General features: G+C 37.4%; 1 protein-coding gene across 9 annotated transcripts in view; it reads right to left on the bottom strand.

Moving 5' to 3' along the window:
- LOC113060508 (glutamate receptor-interacting protein 1-like) overlaps window positions 1-22,760 on the bottom strand; it is a 244,521-nt gene that overhangs the window by 90,514 nt on the left and 131,247 nt on the right. The window contains exon 1 of one of the 9 annotated variants that reach the window (XM_026229517.1): window positions 10,937-11,081. The exons of the other annotated variants lie outside the window; for them this stretch is intronic. Coding sequence (XP_026085302.1) covers window positions 10,937-10,991 — 55 coding nt within the window. The 5' untranslated portion in view covers window positions 10,992-11,081. Of the gene's footprint in view, window positions 1-10,936; window positions 11,082-22,760 lie in introns of those variants that run through there. 9 annotated transcript variants of the gene reach the window in all.

Below are 22,760 nucleotides of genomic sequence, written 5' to 3'. Positions count from 1 at the left end.
AGTGGGATGACAAAACCCACCCATCCTGGTTCAAAGAGTGGAACTACATCATACATAAAGGGAGCAACAATCCCAGTATCCTCCTGGGCACCGTGGAGGAGTGTCTGCTCGTATTCACCTCTAAGTGGAGGGGAAGGACCTGGGATTAAAAGCCCTGAAATTTTAACACGGGTGGCCTGAGCAGTCAGTTTGTGTCACCCTCAACCACTGGTGGTTCAGAGGTGGAACTACAGTTGGGATGTGGGCGGCACCTCTGGGAGAAGAAAGAGATAAGAGGAATGAGAGAGCAAAGAGTTTACATCTTCTGAGAGGGTCTAAATGAGCGTCACATACTCAGACCCATAATTAATTCACTGACCATCTGACCATTTTGCACAGGCTAAAAGAACTGCAGAGAATGACTTCTTAATTACTTCTTAATTGTAATTTCTTATTATTATCATCATTATTGTGCTGTTTAATAGTTCTTTGGAAACCATGACACACTTTTTTCAGGATTCTTTGATGAATATGGTTGAAATAATTTATTTTAAATTCCATCCTTGCTGTGCTGCATAAAAGTAAAAACTTTTTTTTTTTTTTTTTTTTTACTTTTGAGCTTTTAAAATGACCTTGGACTCCTCAGACCCTGAAAAAAAAACATGAATGTTGACTTCACTGCAGCACTTGATCATACAGTAGGTGTTAAAAGTGCACACACATCAGAGCTATAACTCATCCTGTGGTCAGCACCTGCTGCTGGTGCTCTGCAGTGGGAACGTCTGTGAAGGAAGCTTATGTAATCCTTCACCTCTGGACTCAGTGCTGGAGCTGGAACTGGTGGCTTGACACACATTTGAACACTTCGATTCTCACCCTGACCCAAGCTCCATCACTGATCTCATTACTGACCAAACTGGACCCAAAGCAGCAGATGATCTCAGAATAGGTTCACATGGTTAGGAAGCTGAATTGGTGGGCTGCCAAATGAAGAAAATATGAAGATAAATAGAGAAAAAGTACACTATAGCAAGTTCTCTCTGTTTACAGTTGTTCAGTATTTGTGTACTTGTGGTTTTACATCCTATAATGAATAGCACAATGCTGGTGTAGAAAAAGGGATGCATTGCATTTTGCACATGCATTTTGATTATTTATTATATTTTTATTTATAGGATGAGAGAGGTGCTCCTGTTTCACAAAATCAGAATGAGCTTTATTGCCAAGTATGCTTGTGCACACAAGGAATTTGTTTTAGTGACAAAGGCTTCCAGTACACAGAGACAACAACAACACACAGACAAAAAAAAAAGACAAATACTGAAAAATAAACAAATTGTATGAACAGTTGTTCTATAGATGATAATGGAATAGTATAGAGTGAGATGCAGGGATGTACTAGGATGGAGGGGTAACAAATAAATATAAGGATATTGCACATTTTTATTGTATAAGTGGGGGAGATTTAACTGTTCATGAGGTAGATTGCCTGGGGGAAGAAACTGTTCTTGTGCCCGACTGTTCTATTATTTGTTGCTCTGTAGCGCTGGCCAGATGGTAAAAGTTCAAAAAAGGGGTAACTTGGATGTGAGGGATCCAGAGTGATTTTCTGAGCCCTGTTCCTCACTCTGGATGTATACAGTTCTTGAAGGGTGGACAGGGGAGCACCAATAATCCTTTCAGCAGTCCGAACCGTTCTCTGTAGTCTTCTTATGTCTGATTTTGTAGCTAAACCAAACCAGACAGTTATTGAAGTACACAGGACAGACTCAAGTAGAACTGTTTCAGCAGCTACTGTGGCAGGTTAAACTTTCTCAGCAAGTGAACGAAGTACAACCTTGTTGGGCCTTTTTCACAATGGAGTCAGAATGTGATTGTCCCACGATGGTGGTTCCCAGGAATCTGAATGACTCCACTGCAGTCACAGTACTGTTCATGATGGTGAGTGGGGGGAGTGCAGCGGGGTTTCTCCTGAAGTCCACTATCATCTCCACTGTTTTGAGCGTGTTCAGCTCCAGGTTGTTAAGAATGCTTCAGGAGCTTGATCTACACCAACGACTGCACTTAGCCCAAAACAAAACTGTAGTTTAGTGGTACTGTTTTATTATATATATTGGGGGTTTGATTCCCCGGGAACACATGATAGGTAAAAATTGATAGCCTGAATGCACTGTAAGTCGCTTTTAGACAAAAAAAGAAAAGAAATAGTAGTCTTTGAGGTACATTTTTAGTATTATTATTATTATATTTTTGTGATATTTAGGGGTGTCATGCACTTAAATGCATGTACTGTATTTTATAGGTCAAAAGTGGTGCTTCTTAATAGAAAAAAAACCCGGTACTCTACTGGTATACTTATTTTATGTTATCTTTGTTTTATTTTATTTTTGGTGGGATCAATTTGAATTTGCACTTAAAATCAATCACAAATTTCCCGCTGTTTAAATTGGCATGATTTGACTCGCAAAAAAACGGCATCATATTTTAAAGAGAAAAATGTGCACGAGTTGCATTTTCTGTTATTTGGTAAACTGAAAGCGAGGAAGGTGGTGGGACCCCTGTGAGAAATAAAAACAAATGACTCTCCGTGCAAGACAGCTTCTCATTCACTAAGACTCCCCACAGTGACACCAACCATCTCAAGCAGCAAGCCCTTCAGCTGCCTCCCTCCTGTGGATAAGTGGCTAACTCTTCAGAGTGATTCTACCTTTCATTTCAGCCCACTGCGTTAGGTGCTCGTCTCTGAAGCTTATCTGCTGAGCAGGTGAGAGGTGCTCCGGCTCCCACTGAAGGCTACTGCAGTGGGTAATTGGCTGTGTGAAGTACTTGAGAGGCCAATGCATTTAAAAGCTAAAATTCAAACTGCAAAGTTATGTTAGAAATTCATGAGAAGCCGAATGAATGAATCTAATGAAAGTGACTCTTTGACCTCCATAAAGGGAAGGTGCAGCACAGCATTTTAAAAGAGGAGAACGGCTGGCAGCCAAAGTATTTTAAGAAAATGTGATATTACAGCAGCGTGTGTGTTCAAAAATTTCAAGATTTTCTCAGTGGGGCGAAAATTTAGATAAAATAGTGTGTCCAAAGGGTAAAACAGAACTGATTTCCAGTAGAGAAAATAAAAATGGTCTTATTTTCACCACTGACAAGAGTTCACACAAAAAAGCTAAATCAAATGAATCTTCTGAGCTGGATTGTTTAGTGAATCAAGACTCACAAACCCAGGAGTCACTGACTGAATCAGTCTGATGATTCTTCCAATGAATGAACTGAATCACTTAGAACAGTTAATGAATCAATATCAAATATCAATCTAAAAAATATCAAGAGCTAATTTATTGTAGTTTTGTATCACTACTGTTTCAGACTGGTTGTTCATATGACAAATTAAATACACATTTTCATTAAGATTTTTATTTTATTGAATTTTCGTTAATATCATAGAAAACAGTGTGTGTATATGTATAGAAAATACTGACTAGAAACAACTTTCAGTTTATTGGAGTGAATCAGATTTAAATGAATGATTCATTCAACTGGTTCAAACGGATTCAAGTCATTTATTAAACTATTCATTAAAAATACTGTAAATCAGACTCTGAAGATGAGTTCCCTGTGCTGCTGCATATAAAAAAAAAGAAAAAAAAGAACATTTAATTAAAATATTTTGAGTAGTTTGTCTAATAGTACGGTTTCAATCATAATTTTATCTTAGTCTTTGGCACAATACAACTTCATTGTAAAAAATAAAAATATAAAAATATATATATTTGTTACATTGCATGCAATCTTTGACTTGAAATATGATTTCCTGTGCCATCACACTGAAGAAGCGACACAGGAAACTCTGAGGAGTTTTTGTTTTTGGTGAACTGTTGCTTTAAATTTGCACTTCGCAAATATTTGAAGTTCCTGAACACATCACTTATTAATCAACGGGTCTTTGATGTTCTCAGTAAACTGAAATGTGTGCGATAGAGAGCAGCAGGCACCACAAGTGCATTATCTTAGAGCAGCACGCTTTAACATCGTCTCACAACTTCAGTGCTCCCAGAGTATAAAAGAGAGAGAAAAAAAAATAAAGCAAAGCAAAGACGATGGTGGAGGGGGGAGACGTGCTCACTGGGCATGAGGAACAAACTGCTTGTTCTCTCTCACTCCACCAACTCTGGAGGAATCCTAACTGGGATAGAAGATTGAGAACATACATCTACCTCTCTACCTAATCTTCCACTACCCCATTACCACCTGCTGCTACTGAATGTTGTGAAAAGCGCCTTGAGAAAGTAACTTTTAAAGGTGCTATACATAATAAATGTATTTTTTTTATTATATTACAATAGAATATAACTACAACAATTATTATTATATTTTTTCTTCAATACTTAATTTTTTAAACAACAACAACAACAACAAATAAAAAAGTTCTATTGATGTATAAATCACAAATGCAGCCCTACAAACAAGCACAACTAAATAAATAAATGCACACTTTTTATCAAATCAAATTTTTTAAATAAATTTTCTGTTACCATTAATGCATTTGTACTAAAAAAGTGTATTTAGATACAATATTTGATGCATTGCCAATGTTTACATTGCACCACTAGTATTTGACACTTAATTCATGCTGGCTGTTTGTGTTTTCCATCAGCCTGGCTGTGTTCAGTTTCCATGGTTCCATTACACCTTGCAGGCAGCTTAGCCAATCAGAGGACACACAACACATTACACAACCTGTCGAGAAACAATGCTGACACCACAAAATTAAGTAAGCTAGAAGCCCGAGCTCTGACACTCTGGGTCAGAACACGGATTTGGGTAAATTAGCTGCACACAGGCAGCACCGCTTGATGACACGTGGTGCAGCTGACACAGGAAAAAGCAAAGCAAGCCTTGCATGTAATGAGGCTAATGAAGGCTTCTGTTCTGAATCAGGACTACTTGTTTGTGAGCACGTACACCATGTTTATAAAACCCTCAATGGGTTGGCGCAAAACTGAATGGCTATGCACAAAATTTGGTAGAATTTCTCTGTAGAATAAGTCTAGTACAGGTTTAAGGGCATCATAATACCAAAGCAGACTGCTCAAGACCAGCTGGAGGCCATCAAGTCCTTCCAAAAACAGACAGAAATGACTTAATTGGGCCTGGGAGAAAAGACAGCTGAGGAAGGTCTGCCTTTTATGGGTATATTTCAATATTACTAACCTATTTGAAAAGCACAACGGGGTTTCTCTCGAACTGAGGTGATATTTAAACCCAGCCGGACCTGAGATCGAGGAGTGTTTATCTGTCTCCCATCTGAGGGACTGTAGCACCAGAAAAAAAGTACACTTAACCTTTATAAAACTCTCTGACATTCATACCCTTGGGGGAAAATTACACAGGGGCTACAAAGTAAAGCGACAGAGTGTAATCCGTTCAGAATAACATACTTCCTCTAGGCACAAAGGTTATTCTACTGAAAAAAGACAGGGCTGATTGAAAACGCAATGGAGTCTGAGAGGCTCTCGTCGCCTTGATCGCCTCACATATCAGCTGAATGACCGAACGCCCTGACACTTCATCGGCCCATGCAAGGGAGGTAACGTCACAAGGCTGATACTGGTGACAAGAATTATTTTCTTTAGCCTTCCACAACCTGCCTTGCTGAAGTAGTGGACGAGCAAACCACAGAGTTACAAACCTTCAGCATGTAACTCTTGTGCTATGGACAAAAGAGGTCTGCCATTCATTTTCTATGCCATCTCACTCAAAATTTTCACTTGGCGGACTAAAACTATCGAAAATGATTTCCGCCTCAAATGAGATGTACTGATTTTGACTAAGAATCAGGTTTCTTGCAGCTATAAATTTACATTCTGGAGGGGAAAGTGTTTGTGTTTGTTTTTAGCAGTAAATAATGTGTCCAATTATGAGAAAATTATCAATAATGTCCCCAAAATATTTGAAATGGTTGCAAATGTGCCTTAAATAAATATTGTGTGAAAATTTTAATCTTTACTCATACAAAATAGTTTTGCTGTGTAATTAAATAAAATATACAGTTAATACTATTATACAATATACAATTCACCATTCACATTACAATTGCCAAACACCAATATTTTACAAAAAAAAAAATATATATATATAATATTGTTAATTGTTTAGCATATGAGGTCCAACTGTAAGGTTAAATCAACTGTAAGAGAAACTTTTCTTTGAATAACACATTTCACTTTTTTGCACCCAATCAAAAAGCGTGAACTCAAATTAAAAATAACAGACTTTTTGTCAGTTTGAGTTTGCAAGCTAACAGTGTGAATAAGTGAATAAGCGTTAACAGAGAGGACCCAGAGCACTGTAGAAAAAAACGCTAAAAATCACTCAGACTGCAATAGCAAACACAGAGCAACCCTCTGGAATTGGTCCAGAGAGTTTTGCCCAGGCCAGAAGCTCTCATACTTTCTTCAGAAAAGGTAAAAATCTAATTAATTAGTACACCTGTTTCCAGTGAAACCAATTTTACTGGTCGCAAAGGCTGAAGGTTGACACATCAGGACCCTGATCGCTCTTCTTTCCTCCATTCCATATGCCATGATTTAAATATAGGACACTCACTGGAAGCTGTCAAATCGTAATACATCTAGGTTTTACAGTTTCAAAATACGTGCCCATAACGCAGGAAAGCCAAAACAGCACCTCCATCACCCCCTCCTCTTCCTGGCACTTAATCCAGCTGTCAAGCAGACGTAAAAGGATTGATGGAGGCTGTTCAAAGTGAAGGCGGTGGAGATCAGGACAGACATGTGCCAGCAGAATGAATAAGAGCCAGATGCGGTGAGCACAGAACCTCATCTCTGACAGATTTCTTTTGAAACTCCAGCCTGGCAGCTCCATGAAGCTCCATGGACTCTTCTGAAACCCTGATAGCTCCTCTGGTGTGTGAATGAAACAAGAAAAGGTGTGATGCTCATGTGGCTACACGGCAGCAGCAGCAGCTGTCTCTGCTGTTGAATCCTAGGGATGTGTAAAAGTACATATTACTGAAGTAGTCACTGTTCAATTGCCTGAACAACAAGTCCATTTATTGGTCTTAAGACTATTTTATAATGTAATTTAATCATGGGATGACAAGGCAGATTTTTTCAGCAGCCTTCAGTATCACATGATTTCATTTCCTGCTCAAGAAACATGTCTTGTTTGTTCAGAGTTAAAATCAGTGGTAAACAGTTGTGCTGAATATTTATGTGAAGATATTTTTGATATATCTTTTTTCAGGATTCTTTAATGAATATAAAGTTTTGTAACAAAAATCTCATTATTGTCAATTTTGATCCATTTAACAGATCCGTGCAGAATAAAAGTATTGAATTCTTCCCGACTCATTTTAATATCTCAACCAATTTGAAGTATCACATATTTCTATCGATTTTTTTAACCAGCTCGGGCTGCATCTTTACCCTACCCCAAACATTTTTTATTCTATGCATTTCAATTTACACCGTTCAATAAAAGTGTCTATTTATTTATGCATCTTTTGGTTCATACTGGTACCCACAGTAGGTGTGCATTTTGTCTTTCTTTCTGGTTTTAATCAAAGCATATCAGCAGGTTTCCTTAATGCAGCTCTACAAACTGAGCTCTAAATAGTTTTTCAGTTAAGAAGCAGGTGGCCTGAGCCACTGAGCTCAATGCAAAAGGGTTACAGTGTACCCAATGACTGCTGAAGAATGGAAATGGAAAATGTCCCTTATCAGAGTCAGGGAGCGATTAGCATTCCATTTACTACAGCAGGTACGGCGTGACACTGCTGCCACAACCAGACACACAAACCTGAACATAAGCTTACAGACGGAAACACATAAGCACACAACTCCCACACAAGAACAAATATACAATCTACAAAACAAACAGACATTCTTCCGTGACTAGTATCCAGATCTTTCTACCTACCTTGTGTCCCCTGAAAGCACAGTTGTGAGTGGCAGTGCGGTTGGCTCAACTCATTACCTTACATGCAACTAAAATATAATTGGCACAGCTCACAGGACACCTGCAGATGAGAAGCTAGGCATGTTTATTCCAGTTGGTGAAAAAAAAATGGAATACATTAATTTAAACAACAACCCGCCAGTAGTATCCCACTTTTCAGGTTGAAAAAAAAAAAAAATCGAATTAATATTGTTTTCAGGCACAAATTTCTCTGTTACTGTGGAGTAAAATGAAGAGGAAACCAACACCTTGAGCCTCTTTTTCATTTTCTGACTGAATGCCTGCAAATGTGTAACAGAGATATAAAACCGACAGGCATGGCACCATAAATGCCACGACCAAGACAAATGCTGCACACGGCAAAGGCCAGGAACACTAGACGATCTCAAATGAGAAGACAATTCATCAACAACAAGCTGCAATGGACCCTGGTGAGGGGGAAAAAAATAAATATGAAGCTGTTTTTTTTTTCCTTTGGATAGAAGTCATACATTATTCAACTCTTCAAAAATAGGTTCCAAAGGAGGGGTTGTACAGCAAGAAGAACCATAGAAGAAGAATGGCTCCATAAAGTTCCATAAAGAATCATTTTTTCGTAGTGTGAAGTACTTAAAAAAAATGGAATGGAAATGTTCCATGCATATTAAAGGTTATTCATGGAACCACTGATGCAATAAAGAACCTTTATTTTTAAAGTGAATGTTAGTGATATCACATTATTACACAGATCTCTTGAACACCGGATTCTAATTTGTCAAAATATGTCCATTTATGTGTTTATGTGGTAAGTAGTTAAGTATATTCAGCCTGTCATTATCCTTCAAGGCCACACAAGAACCCTCTGATTATCCTTTACTTCAATATCAATTCTTCTTACTGTTGGCTTTTGATGTTGCAAAACATTGACTAATATCACCAGACAAAGCCACATTATGACATCTCTGATGTAATGAAGATTACACATTGCTTTAACCTTTTGTGTCCAAGGACCATCAGTCTACTGAAACTCGACATCAGTGTCCATTAGCAGCATCATCTGCCTTGAATAAGTTATTCCTCCTATATGCTTTCATTTCACCTGTAACAGATGACTCGCTGACTCATCATGAGTTGAATGGCTCTACCTAAGTGTCTTACAAACACACACACACACACACACACACACACACACACACACACACACCAAATGAAAGGCTACATTCAAACCATAAGCAAAAGTGGCTATTTTTTGTAAGGATCTTTATATGACCTTTTAAATGTGCCTCACAAGTCTAAACATGTGCCATTCCTAAAACGATCCACAAGTTCAAGATAGACTATTCTGGAATATTCATCATGACATTGACATCAAATGTCATAATATAAAATATGATAATAGATTTTCTATTTTCCAGTCCCAAAGACTAAAAATGAAAAAGACTTATGGCTTACGAAAACAATTATTAAAAATGTGTTTTTTAGGACTCTAAACAGAGCATAACAAAATGCATCAGACTGCAGGGGGCTTGAGATGAATTTTAAAAATAAACAATTGCTAATTGAAAGAAACAGCAGGCACATAACAAAACAGTCAATAATATTACATAAAATCATAATACATCTTAATCTATCTATCCATCTACCTGTCTATCTATCTATATCTATCTATCTATCCATCCATATCTATATCAATATCTCTCTCTCTATTATATATATATATATATATATATATATATGTATATATATATACACTGTATATATATATCATCCCTGACTTTAAACCTGTGAATAATCCTATTTTCTCTCAACATGTTGAAAGTGTATCAGATTTGAACTGAAAATGTCAGTTTCGCTGTAATTTCTGTGCAGTTCACACTGTCATCCACAACAGATCTGTGCCATATCTTAAAAAAAAAAAAAAAGCCATATTTGGGACACACTCAACCGTATTGTAGATGCATTAAACCCCAGGAGGCACGATCCATAGGGGAAACTATATGACTGCTGCACAACAGCATCATGGGAAATCAGACATGAACACCTGCTGCCCCAAGTTTAAACCAGACACCTATGAGAGAAGAAATCAGTTCATGCCGAAATCAGCATCCAGTTAGAAGCCAGTTTGTCCATGGTTGAAATGGATCTTTAATCTGGCTGAAATCGACCTTTTTTTTCTCTCTCTCTTTATTTAACAAAGCCAACTGGGTATTTACTGATCTTATTGAGGTCAAGTGTTTTCCCCTGAGGGAGGACAACTTGCAGTATTTATGACAACTCCACCATTTCGCATCTCTTAAGCAATGCCAAGTTGGCTAACACATAAACCACTACTCCTCAAGGGAATAATGCACACAAATATTTCACTGGGGTTGTAACACTCCTCTCATAGAAAACACTATTTATGCTCATTAAATATAAAGGGGGGGGGGGGGGGGGGTAGCCTTCAGTCAAAGAAACCCACCAGTCAAAATATAATATGACACACAACTCATCAAGATTCAGTTAAGTTTCCACTAGAGACGTTTAAAACAAACCCAGCCCTTGTTTCACACCAGGATCAGGAGAGCTTCTCATCCCACAGACAAACACTATTCCCAAACCACAGCACGAAGCAGTGTGCCTTCAGGTAAATAATTAACAGGGGAGAAGCTGTCAGGCAAATACAAACAGAAAAAAAAGAAAGCAGCATTGTTCTCTTACAAGTGCACTAAGCAGACCACCAAACTACGGCACTCTACTGTTAAATAATAATGAAGGGGGGCGAGCGAGCAATACTTCAGTGCGTATTTTTATGACCAGGGCTTTATGCGAGAACATTTCAAAACAAAGGCGCGAGGTTTGATGACCGTAGCTGCGCTCCATCAGGTCCGGTGACCCAGCTCTGCGTCTTTAAGCGCTGCATAAACGTTCGTATAGCCTATCATACAAGAACGCGTTCGCGTAACGGGGAGGGCTGCATAAAAGGTATAGCGAAGGATGAAAACAACCGAGACCGTACCTTTGTTCACTCTCCGCAGTATCTGGCATCGGCATTTAAAAGAGACGGCTATCATACTAGCTCAGCCGAGGTGCTCTTCTAAGGGCTCCGATAAAAGCGGTTTCTCGCACACACATAGCACAGGCGCCGTGTGTCCCACCGGAGAAAGACAGACCCCGTCCGTATACGCGGTGCAGAGCTCCAATCATGTACTACGTCCCTGCAGCGCTGAGATCCGTGCTTTATAATGGCAGATCATATGTTTCCCCCACATATAAAATCCATCGGAAAGCGCGCAGAGGAAGAACACGCAGAGCGCGGCTGATGCGTCTCATCTGAGATTCAGTCTGATCTGAATGGGCTTTTAAAGTTGCTTGCTTGGTGTTGTATTCAGTAGAAGCTGGTACCTGAGCACGACAGGAGACGAGCCGCTATTTCGTTGATGGCATTATTTGCAAGGAGTCTCCGAAATTAACTTTTCCATTGAGAGAACGGACTTTATCATTTACAATATATGAGAGAATCGTTTCAATTCGATCAATTCATTAACATGAATATAATTAGATTTCGAATTTATTACATATAGTGCTGTAGAGTTTATAGTCCATTAGAAACGAATTAACCAATTTCAGCTATTTCCTATTGGTTTTTAGAATAGCTGTTTCGCATTGATTAAAATAAGTTTGATTCATTTTAATCGTAAAATCAAATATTAAATAAATCCAGGAGCCAATGGAAAATTAGCATCCTCTGTTGTTACTCACGTAATCATAACAGCTCAATTTACTATAAAATGGAATGCAACTGAAAATTTAAATATAATTTTTTTCCAAAGACAACTTTTTGCCAAAATAAATAATAAACAAAATAAATAATAATAATAATTCTGGGAGACTGCTAAGGTGTTACTACTGTATGCAGTCTCAGATTTATTAAGGTTGTTTGTTTGTTTGTTTGATATATGTTGATGATATAAACAATAACAGCAGTGATGTTTGCCTAAGCAAGCACAATTCATCATTAATAGGTTAATAAAAAATATATATATAAAATCTGAAGAATTCATTTCCACATTTTTCATTTTGTTAGTTTGCTTTATATTATATTATATTATGCAACATTCATAATATTTATAAACTACTTATACAAGCATGTGGGATAGAGGGATGTTATCATTATCTGCTTTGATTTTTTCATTTAGATGCTTATTTAAGCTGGGGGGGGGGGGGGGGAATCAAAGTTAACCTTATATAAGAGCACAATTAAAAGCCCATCAATTCCCCTGACAGGAAGGCAGAATCATTTCCATTAGAAAACTGAAACAAAGCATTTTTTGTCACTTCAAAAGCAAAAAAAAAGAAGCTAATTTTTGAATATGCAACAATAAGACTGTTTTCTTTTTTCAAATACACATTTCCGAACTGTTAATTAGCCAGGAGTGTCTGTTTATTTACTTCTCAAATTTGCATAACGCCAATCACACCTCCCTAACTCCAATAGAGAGTGAACTGGATAATTTGCAGGCCAGAGATGCTGTTCAGTGCTGAGCAGCAGTCCTTTTATAACAGATACAGTAGCATGCATTTAGGTCACTGGCAGTATCTTTGTGTATTATCAGACATTTGGAGGCTCAATAAGCCTAGCAACAAGGGACCGTGTAATAAAGGGGTCTGTCTCTGTTTGTGTACGAAATACGCCTGAATGAGTCTTTAACGTGAATGAAAGTATTAAGGTCATCGCCACCATACTCCATCCCTCCCCTGACGCTCATGAGAAGAGTCTGAGATAACAGCCCAACTGCATGTCTGAGATCAAAGTGGTCTAATCTCTCTTTCAACCCCCCTTGATTTTATATTCCCTTCATTTTAATTTTGTCAAGCATCCAGGATGACAGTCCAGCGGAGTGGATCAATGTTCCTGAAGAGCGGGATGAGGTTTAGTATTAGGATTATGCATACTGATCAGATTACACACATACAGGGATTTGTCTGTCCACTTGGCTAAATAATGCACTGGACTATCACCAAATCAAGAAGAGAGATGCATGTTGGGATATCATGCATGTGATTGTCTCTGGGCTGAACATGCAAGAGCATAGCAAAGCCTGTCTGTTATGTGGTTAATTTGATCTGCACACTGTTGTTTGAAGGAAATGCGCCGGCACAAAGGGAAATCCACTGGTGCGGCAGGAGATGGGAGCATTATGTCAGCTCTGTGCAAATTTTATAGAGACGTCAGTGAACTAAGGCACTCTCTCCAACTGTTTAAGACCCACAAGTGCCACATATGGCCATCCTCTATGTGCTCGTATTTAAAGAATGCAGTCCAAGATGAGAAATAATCTGAGTAAACTACAGTCATTTCCACTGTGGCCAAAGATTAAAAATGTACTTTTAAATTAAAAAATTTAAAGGCAAATAAAACTTTAAATCCAGCTTGACTCTATCCCAAATTACCCAGTTCAAGCTCTAATTTATGCATCCCTCATGAGAAACCCACAAGACAAATGTTCCCTGCTTGGGATGCACATTTGCATAAAATATTTAATCAACAAGGCATCAGTTCGAAGACTGCACAAAATGGATTGACAAGTGAATTTTAATTCTTTGTTGACATGCAGGATGCATCGAAGGGTTTACCATGCTTTTAAAATGGCAAATAAGATCTGTTTGGAATGGTTAAATATATAAACATTTACATAAAACAGTTACTAATACACACATATATATAAGTGTAAAAAAACATTTTGCATAGTAATTACATTTAAATATGTAAATATAAAAAGTATGAAAAATATATTTATTAAATTACAATTTAAATGGTTAAATATAAAGTTAAACATTAGCTAATCAAGTATGAGAATGTATTAAAATATTTGTATTTACTTCATTTTAAATACACACAATATACATATTTATGAAAAATAGAATGAAAGAAAGAATACAATTGTTTTAATATTTTGTATATACTAAAATATATCAATTTGCATAAAATAATATTGATTTTGTATTTCTTTTTTTATAAAAAGCAAAAACAAATCCACACACTATGCAAAAATTATCAATTTGAACAAATGTTAAATTCTTGACGAAGGTCATGTAACCGAAACGTAGTCAATAAATATTTTGATATTTTTTGCATTGTGTGCAGGATTCGTTTTTTGCTTTTTACTTTGTTGGTCTTTGTCTCCAACGCACCTATTTATTGCCATCAGGTGTGCAGAGTTGAATTGTTAATGTATTTCTTTTTTATAAAATTATATGAATTGTACACACACACACACACACTCACACAAGAGTTTAAAGTAGTTTAGAGGAAGTAAGAGAACTATTTAAAATGTAAAAACTTTATAAAATGAATTCTACATAAAAATTTAATGCTATGCACACACACAACATTTATATTTGAAAGATTCTTAATCACGGAGTTGAGCGTTTTTTTTTTCTGTCCATGCTCACTGACAAATTAACATCTTCAAGGTCCATGATCACTCCCTCAATCTCAATTATGAGGACTGTGCATGTGTGTGAAACATTCTTAAATAACGGGAATCAAGTCTCTTGTTCGTCTCCCGGGATGGTGCAATCAATTTTCCTGGGATGTGCTTGGCGGCAATGCCAATCAAACCAGTAGGATGCTTTATGTTTTCTCATAACAGCTCTGAAGGTGACAGCTGACTTGAACAGGAAACCGTTCCATCAGGGTTGCCGAGTTTACATTTACGTGCATGTGAATTCAAGTAATTGGTGGGTGTTGTGCATGGATGCATGTAGCCTGTCACATCAACCTGACATACTGGTGCAAAGGACTGTTATTACTGAAATTGTGAAGCTGTGAACTTGCCGGGTTGGGGGTCCTGGCAAATCTAGTCATTAGATGCTGAAAGAATTTATGGAAACTACAGTCAGACAGTTGGAAAATACATGTCAAAACAGTCCATCCAACTGCTTGACTCCACTAAAACGCCCCTTTTGACCTGCTTACTTAGAGGTCTTGGAGGATTAATTCTCTTAATGGCTCTCTCAAATGAGACAAACTTCTCTTAAGAAATCTGAAGAATTGAGAACACATTTTCATAAAACCATTATTATTAAAAGCAGGGAAATGTCACTCCACTGAAAGAGGATATAGCTTAGCTCTCATCATCATGAATCCTGTATATCTTGAGGTCGGGATTAACCAGACCATGAAAAATCTAACCACCGTGTTTTTGACAAGCAAGCTGGGGGAACATTTTCCCCACAAAGAGCAAAAGCACTGAACTATTATAAAAGAGCAGTTAAAAGCCTTCAGTCTATAAAGAGCAGCAGGGACAATGGCGGGAGCTGTCCAGCAGCACTGGTGCTGAAATGGCGAGGACAGTGGTTTATTGTTATATACAACATCAGCCTCTGGCGGTGAAAGTTGTGAACTGCACTATCAATCAAAATGGCTCAAACAGACTAATTGCTGCAGTGCTGCAATTCAACCCATAGATTTGATAGTTTCAAACAAATCAGGGCATTAAAATGCAAAGATGTTACATATATGATCATATTTTTTCATCCCACATAAACAGTGTACATCCTTTTGCACCTCATCCCACTCAGCTGGACTGAAATCAGGGGCTGTGTGGGCCAAACATCACTGTTAGTTTGTGGGAGCAGCTTGAAATTATGTGTACTTAGACACTTCCTGCAGAATGCTGTACCCTGGAACTATTTAAAACTGAGTAGAGGGACACCTCGTGATTTATTCATATTGAGGTACATGTAATATGTGCCATAATCACTCCTGCAGAGAAATAAGACATTGACATTTGATATTGACATTCATTAGAGCATTTTATACTTTTCCAGCCTCCAATAAGAGTGTTTTAGTAATCAATGTAGTCTCAATCTGACACAGTCATCTGCTGGTTGTAGTCAATTAACTTGATTTAACACTTAAGTACTGAAATTAATATTTCATATATTAAGCATGATTTTAAATGTAAAAAACTGCCATAAACTTATTTAACCGGCTTAAAATACATGCACTAAAAACTCTGGATCTCTTAAAACCCTTTAAATAATAAACGGACTTTGACTACCATTTTAGGTAACGTTTGCACTATTACTTATTTCTTTGGCTAATTGACATCTAATTAAGATATATATTAATTGACAACATAGCAGGCACAATAAAGCAGGCACGTAGCCATCTATCTCGCTCTTTCACTATTGTAGTTTAGAGAAAGCTCTATATTGATTCAGCCTAATGGAAGCAAATGGAAGGGTCGGACTGAAGCTCTGGCCATTACGTGCAGGGAATGCGTCACAATCTCATGCAAATGAGGCACTTTCACACTACCTTTAATATTACATCTGTAAATAACAAATATTGCCTTAAAAAGCATGAAAAAGTGTAACAATTGGTATGTCAACTGGAGTTAGAGAAATGCTATATTTATTTTTGTTTTTTAATGATATTTTTTATAATAATAATTATTATTATTATTATTGTTTTAGATGTATATAATTAATAATCAATAATAATAACAGTTGTTTTTGTTATTATTTTTATTATACAACTGAAAATTATTATTATTATTATTATTATTTTTGCCAATTAGTTCTGGTAATGCCAACATTCTTCTTGCATTAATGCTTCCTCTTAGTCACAGAGCTTGTCTTTCTAGCTACAAGCTGTTTGAAAAGCCAAGCGCTTTAAAAGTGTGATGCTACTGCATTACCCAACTGATCTGTGTGGTCACCCCAATTATATGAGCAACCCAAATAGACAGTGCAAAAACTTGCCTACTTGGTTTACTTTGCAACCCTCTGATAGTGCTGTGCAAACTACAAATTGGCCAAACAGAAGCACAGTAATGATACACACTGGCCTGCTTTTGGCGCTCAAAACAATACTCAGAGTAAAATTTACTAAAAGCAATCTATGGGGGAAAAAAAGGATAAACAAGAAAAAGAGTAACTTCTTTCTTGCAAATAAACATACAGTATCACCACCCGATGTCATGAACTATGGCATTTAAAATTATAATAAAGCAAGACTCCCATAATATGCTCTCATAACATTTCATGTATATCGTTAACAACAGATGGAAGAACTCGGGAACTTGGGAAGTTTCACAAACAGCACCGTGACTGTTTAATCAACTCAGCGGTTATCAAGCTTCCCCAAATGTCTCATAAAAGACACACTTTGCATACCACTACTGCAAGACTGGCAAAGCTGGGACTATAGCATCTCCTGGCTGACATGATTGGAGACTTCAGGGTGTGTGCCGCCAACTCTACCTTATCCCAAAGAAGAAAAAAAAAACACTTGGCCTTGAGTGAAAATCTTCCAACGGTACCATTTGCTACTCAGGACAGGTGCCAAGAAGAGAAACACTCAGTGAGACCACTCAGTGTCACCCGTCAGATAGACGGTCCACTGCATCTATGGTTTTCATCATAAGTGGCCTGCATTTGACAGAAAATATTATTTTGAAAGACCAAAATCCCACTGATGTCCCCGTCAGACATGTTTGTCTTCCAGCCAAGGTGCAAGTTGAGCGATTAATAGATTAAGTGAAGCATCACCATCCCATAGAACTGACTTAAGTGGCTTTTTCCAGATAACAGAGCGGCAAGGGAAAGTAGATTGATCAAGATTTAAAACACAAGAGCACTGAGTGTCGCCACACAAGAGAGCAAAATGAAACTCTTCTGCCGGTCCGGAATGTCACTCGCAATCAGTTCCTTTGTTTCAGGCAGATTGTATATCAAGTCTGATGAAACACTGATGACGGTGATTTCTCAAAGACACAAAAACACGGCCCTGCTTCCGACAGGAAGCCAGGAAAAAGAGTTAACAAAAGAACCTCCACCACCCCTTTACTTTGAAGGCCACATCAAACATCAAACACATGCCGTTTGCTCAAGCAGTCTCTCACTCCCTCTAAAAAACCCACTAACACTTGCTGAAGCATCCTGCCCATTCTTTGATCCAAGTGGCTTTTGAATGCAACTTCATATCTTTGAAAAGTTTCATGATTATTGGGTAAAACAAAAATAGTTTGCCTCAAAAAATCTGTGACAGGAACCACACATTCTCATCAGTTCAAATCAAGTCGCAAGTTATTTGTTTCACACACAAAAAAATGCAGTCATCTCCTCATCCTTGCTCAACATGTATGACTAGATTATGAATCACTATTGTCAAGCTGCTTTTTCCCCATATTCATAATGCACAATTTTCACTGGCTAGAATTAGAAGGCTAAGATTTGAACCAGAGACAAAAATGGTATCACTAGACAGGTATAAAATAAGAAATATGGATTAAAAAAAAAAAGACCATGAAATTCTAATTTACAATTATTTGTTATTAAAACCATACAATCTGGCAAAATCTAAAAAAGCGACTATAAAACATAACTACATTTGAAATATATCATTATTAATAATTTGTTTTAATAAATCCATACATTTTGGCAAAACTTGCACTCAAACTGATGTTTAAAGTGTCATTAAAATAAAATAAAATAAAATAAAAATACTATTATGAAAAATTATATAGATTCTGCCAAACCTATCACTCAAACTGTTTGTCAAATTGACATTTAACTAAACTTAACTTAAACTTATTAAAATAAATCATATACAATCATTATAAATTATTACTAATCTACTTAAGTAATAATAATAATAATAATAATAAATAAAAAAGTATAACACTCAAAGTGGTGCTCAAATGGCCAAAATAAAACAAAATAAAGGGGTACTTATTACTCATTTCCATATAAAAAGTACAATATCAAAATATAATAAAAAGAGGATATCAGATGGCAATTTCACAGTTTTTCAACACAGAAATGTTTCTGAATGGCTAGCATATTCACACACAATGGTATACTGTATAAAGAAACAACACACACACACACACACAAACAAGGTAACACTTTAGTTTAAGGACTAATTCTCGCTAATAACTAGTTGCTTGTTAGCATGCATTTTACTAGCATATTGGCTGTTTATTCTTACTTTTAAAGCACTTAATAATGCCTTATTCTGCATGACCATATTTTAGATCCATTAATCATACCCCATATGAAATTTACAACATCCTTACTAAGTATTAGTAATCAGAAAATTAGGAGTTAATTGAGGAAAAAGTCATAGTGAACAGTGATGAATTGATTGCCAAACTAAATGTAACCCCACCATTTCCTAACACTTTCAAAATGACTCTGTTCTCTACATCAAATAACAGGCACATCAGTTTGCCCTACATCTCTTGTTCTCACCCTCCTCTCCTGCACCTGCTGGTTCCTCCTCGGGAGTCTGAGCAGTGTGACAAGGTCTCCAGGAGAGCGGGACCCCGGCCCAGCTGTGCAGCAGCCGTCGCATCCTGCCTCTGATTCTCCGTCTCTGACCCGTGAGAACAGTCCCTCAACCTCTGCGCCTCTCTAATCGACCCTCTCCTCTACTAAAACAAGGCTAATTGATGACCAAAAACCTGTATACCCACACCAAATCTCTCATTGCTCCACAAGAGGGCGGCATCGTGTACAGCAAACGCAGGTGTAGGGTACGGTGGTTGCAACGGAGACAGTGCGGTGGATCTGGAAAGGGCAGATCTGAGAACAGCAGTGTGTGGTTTACAGGAGTTGACAAGTAGTGGGCTGAGTTAGAGCCACTGACAACATACGGGACCAGAGCCCCTCTTTCTGCGTATTTCTGTGTGAGAGAGCTGTGAAAAAGCAATATAACCGCAAGCAAAGCACATGGTAACAATATGCAAAGCAGCTCATGAATATTATGAATATGAATGACTTCTCCGCAGGGTGGCTTAGTATGTCTGCACTATATGGATTTAGAGGGAGGATGAGCACTCAGCTGACAAGGCAAACACACTCAGTGCTATCAATGCACTAGGTAGTGTGTGTATGTGTGCCTCATTGACCCCTTTTCCCCATCACAGTCGACTGCTGCTAATCTAAACGCCTCATTTAAAGGTCAGTTGACCCAGAACACTTCCTGTATAGAACAGCAGAACACAATGAACCGCTGCAGTGGAGGGAGCAATTAAACAGGCCAGTGTTGACTTTGATCAATCAAGCTCTTAATGTTGTCGAGGTCGCTGCGGCAAATGGATGTGCCACTGACAGTTTAATAGAAGAGGCGCTTTGCATATCATCAGATGAGATGTAGAGCTGAAGATGACCAGCAGAGGGAGTCCTTTTACCAGGTTAGTTCTTGTGGGTAATGAGATTTCTGCCAGTAACCTCAGAAAATACATACATTATCCATCATCACAGGAATAAATCATATTTTTAAATAAATATGAACAGAAAACGTTTAAAAATGTAATAACACAAGTAGAGAAATTAATTGATCTAAAAATATTGTATTAATATATTTCATTATATTATACTGTATATTTCTAAGCATAAGCACATTTGGTTGCTGGAAACATAAGTAAACCAAACCCGGTATCGCAAATATTCAATATATCACCCAGTCCAAGTAGAATGGCAGTGGAAATAGTGTTTGTATCAGAGACAAGCATTGGCATAATAAAGGAATGACAAACAGCATCCATCAATCTTCATCAATATTATTACAGAACACTCGGCTCGGCTATCAGTATATCTGCATTTAATCAGGATCAAGGCTCAGCCAGAGGGCAGATGATTTTCTGTGTGTGTATGTGAGAGAGAGAGAGACAGGGACAAAGAGAGACTGTGAGTTCAGTACATCCCGCACAGCCTTGAACATCTACGCTGATAAGAGCCCTGACAACATTTGACCTCTGCTGCTACACATCTCCCAAACACACTACTGCTGTTTTATCCCACACACTCTTGCTATCCAGCTCCAGCACCTATTTAATATTATATATTATAAATACTATATATACATATATATATATATATATATATATATATATATATATATATTAATGTTTACTGTAAATCAATAACTGGAAATCAGATATTAACCTGGCCTAAGGGCACAAAAATAGGCAAAAATAGCACTTAAATACTTCAAAAGCTAAAAATAAGATGAAATTATGTAAACTTTTTTTTCATGGATCTATATTCCACAACATTTTATTGTAGGCCATTAAATTAAACATTTTATACTGTGAATAGAATTCACAGAGATTTCTGACAGTCATCAAGAACAAAAAAATTGAAAGAGGAGGATATGATGATAATCTCAAGATTTACCTTTGACCTTCAGCAAAGTCAAAAAGTCTCCTTGAAAGTGGAGGATTCAGGATTGAAAAACGTTTCATAATCCACAGCTAAAATCAAGTCCTACACTACTGTACATTGTTTTCCTCACTTAACACATTTTATACCTATAAATACTTCATACTATGGGATTAAAATGATTTGTGAACATCACATTACACAAGGCTGACAGACTTGTCTGCAGTTCAGCAGCAACCGAGTCCTGCAAGCAGTAATAACCAACACTGAAATGTGTCACCATTACACATACTCCCAGAATGCAACATTCTCTAAGCACACAAATACTTTGGTCAGTCAACATGCCATAGCCTTAGGGCTGCAGGTAATTGTTAGCGGGCCTCCAGCATCTCCATTTGTTTGTCCCAGCTGACTGACATGAGTCTAAAAGAGCTGGGTGACCTCTTTACAGTAAAGCAGTTGACTTAGTGTGAGATACGCAATAATTGCAAATGGTGCATTATGGGTGCAGTCGGCATCCCTCTCGCTGGTTGTTCCTTAAGCCATCAGGCTTTGACAGGGCAAGCCAAGCGGAGAGTTAGACTGGCATTATGCAGTCCTGCCACCCCCTGGGATATGCTGATAAGCACTTCCTGTGTGAGGGGGAAGCGGTTATTTTCAGGGCTGCTATGCACGCCTCTCCTTTCCATCCCCCAGATCTTATTAAGACCCAGCCAGCTTCATGTCAAATGAGTTCAGACTTCACAGTGCCTCCTCAAAGATGGCCCAGAATGCATTTGGGATATTTAGACTAGTTTGTAAAGACGGATTAAAAATAAGTAAATAAAAATGTTAATTCCAAATATCAACATGGAAAGGCCTGAAGATAAAAAAAAATAACCCTCTTTAAACTCCCCACCTCCAAAATGAAAATTGCCATAATTTATATCATTCCAACCCTGTATGACTTACTTTCTTCCATGCAACATAAATTATGATATTTTGACTTTTGACTTGACTTTTGATGATACACTTAAAATATTAAAGAGACTTACCTGAATGGTGCAGAGGCAGCAATGGCAGCAAGAGAGGGAGAGAAAGAGAAACATGATATTAGTACAAAATCAACATAATATACATTTAACCGTTATAACTTCCCAGAAAGAAAAATCACAATTAGATATGTTTAATATCTCAATCAGTTATCCTTATCCACCAATGTGTTTCCTCTAGAGCTTTCTGAAGAAATGTTTACCAAGTCAGATTTCAGTATGAACTATAACATTTCTGAAGTCTTAATGATCAGAGCTATGTAATCCCCATTCATTTTATATCTCTGTTGTCTCCTTTATGTCTTTTTATTTCTCCGAAGGAAGAATACTGCAGGCAAATTTGATACTTTAATGAAATATAACCCTATTAAAATCACCCATAAATGTCAACAGGAAAAGAAATACAATCAAAACACAATCTATAAGCTTTCAGAAAAGCAGCATAATGGCACCAGCTATGTATAAAAAAAAAGAAAACACTGTAGTTTTTAATCTTTACACATTCAGAACGTGTGTGTGACCTCTGAGGTACATTCATATCATCATCCCAGCTCAAATAATGGGGAACTTTCTGCTGGAATGACTCTAACATCTAATGGTTTTCCATCTCGACGCACAGGACACCCTAAC

Source organism: Carassius auratus, chromosome 4, assembly GCF_003368295.1.
Source record: "Carassius auratus strain Wakin chromosome 4, ASM336829v1, whole genome shotgun sequence".
In the NCBI taxonomy this organism is placed as follows: domain Eukaryota; kingdom Metazoa; phylum Chordata; class Actinopteri; order Cypriniformes; family Cyprinidae; genus Carassius; species Carassius auratus.
This window is presented reverse-complemented; position numbering and strand designations above follow the sequence as displayed.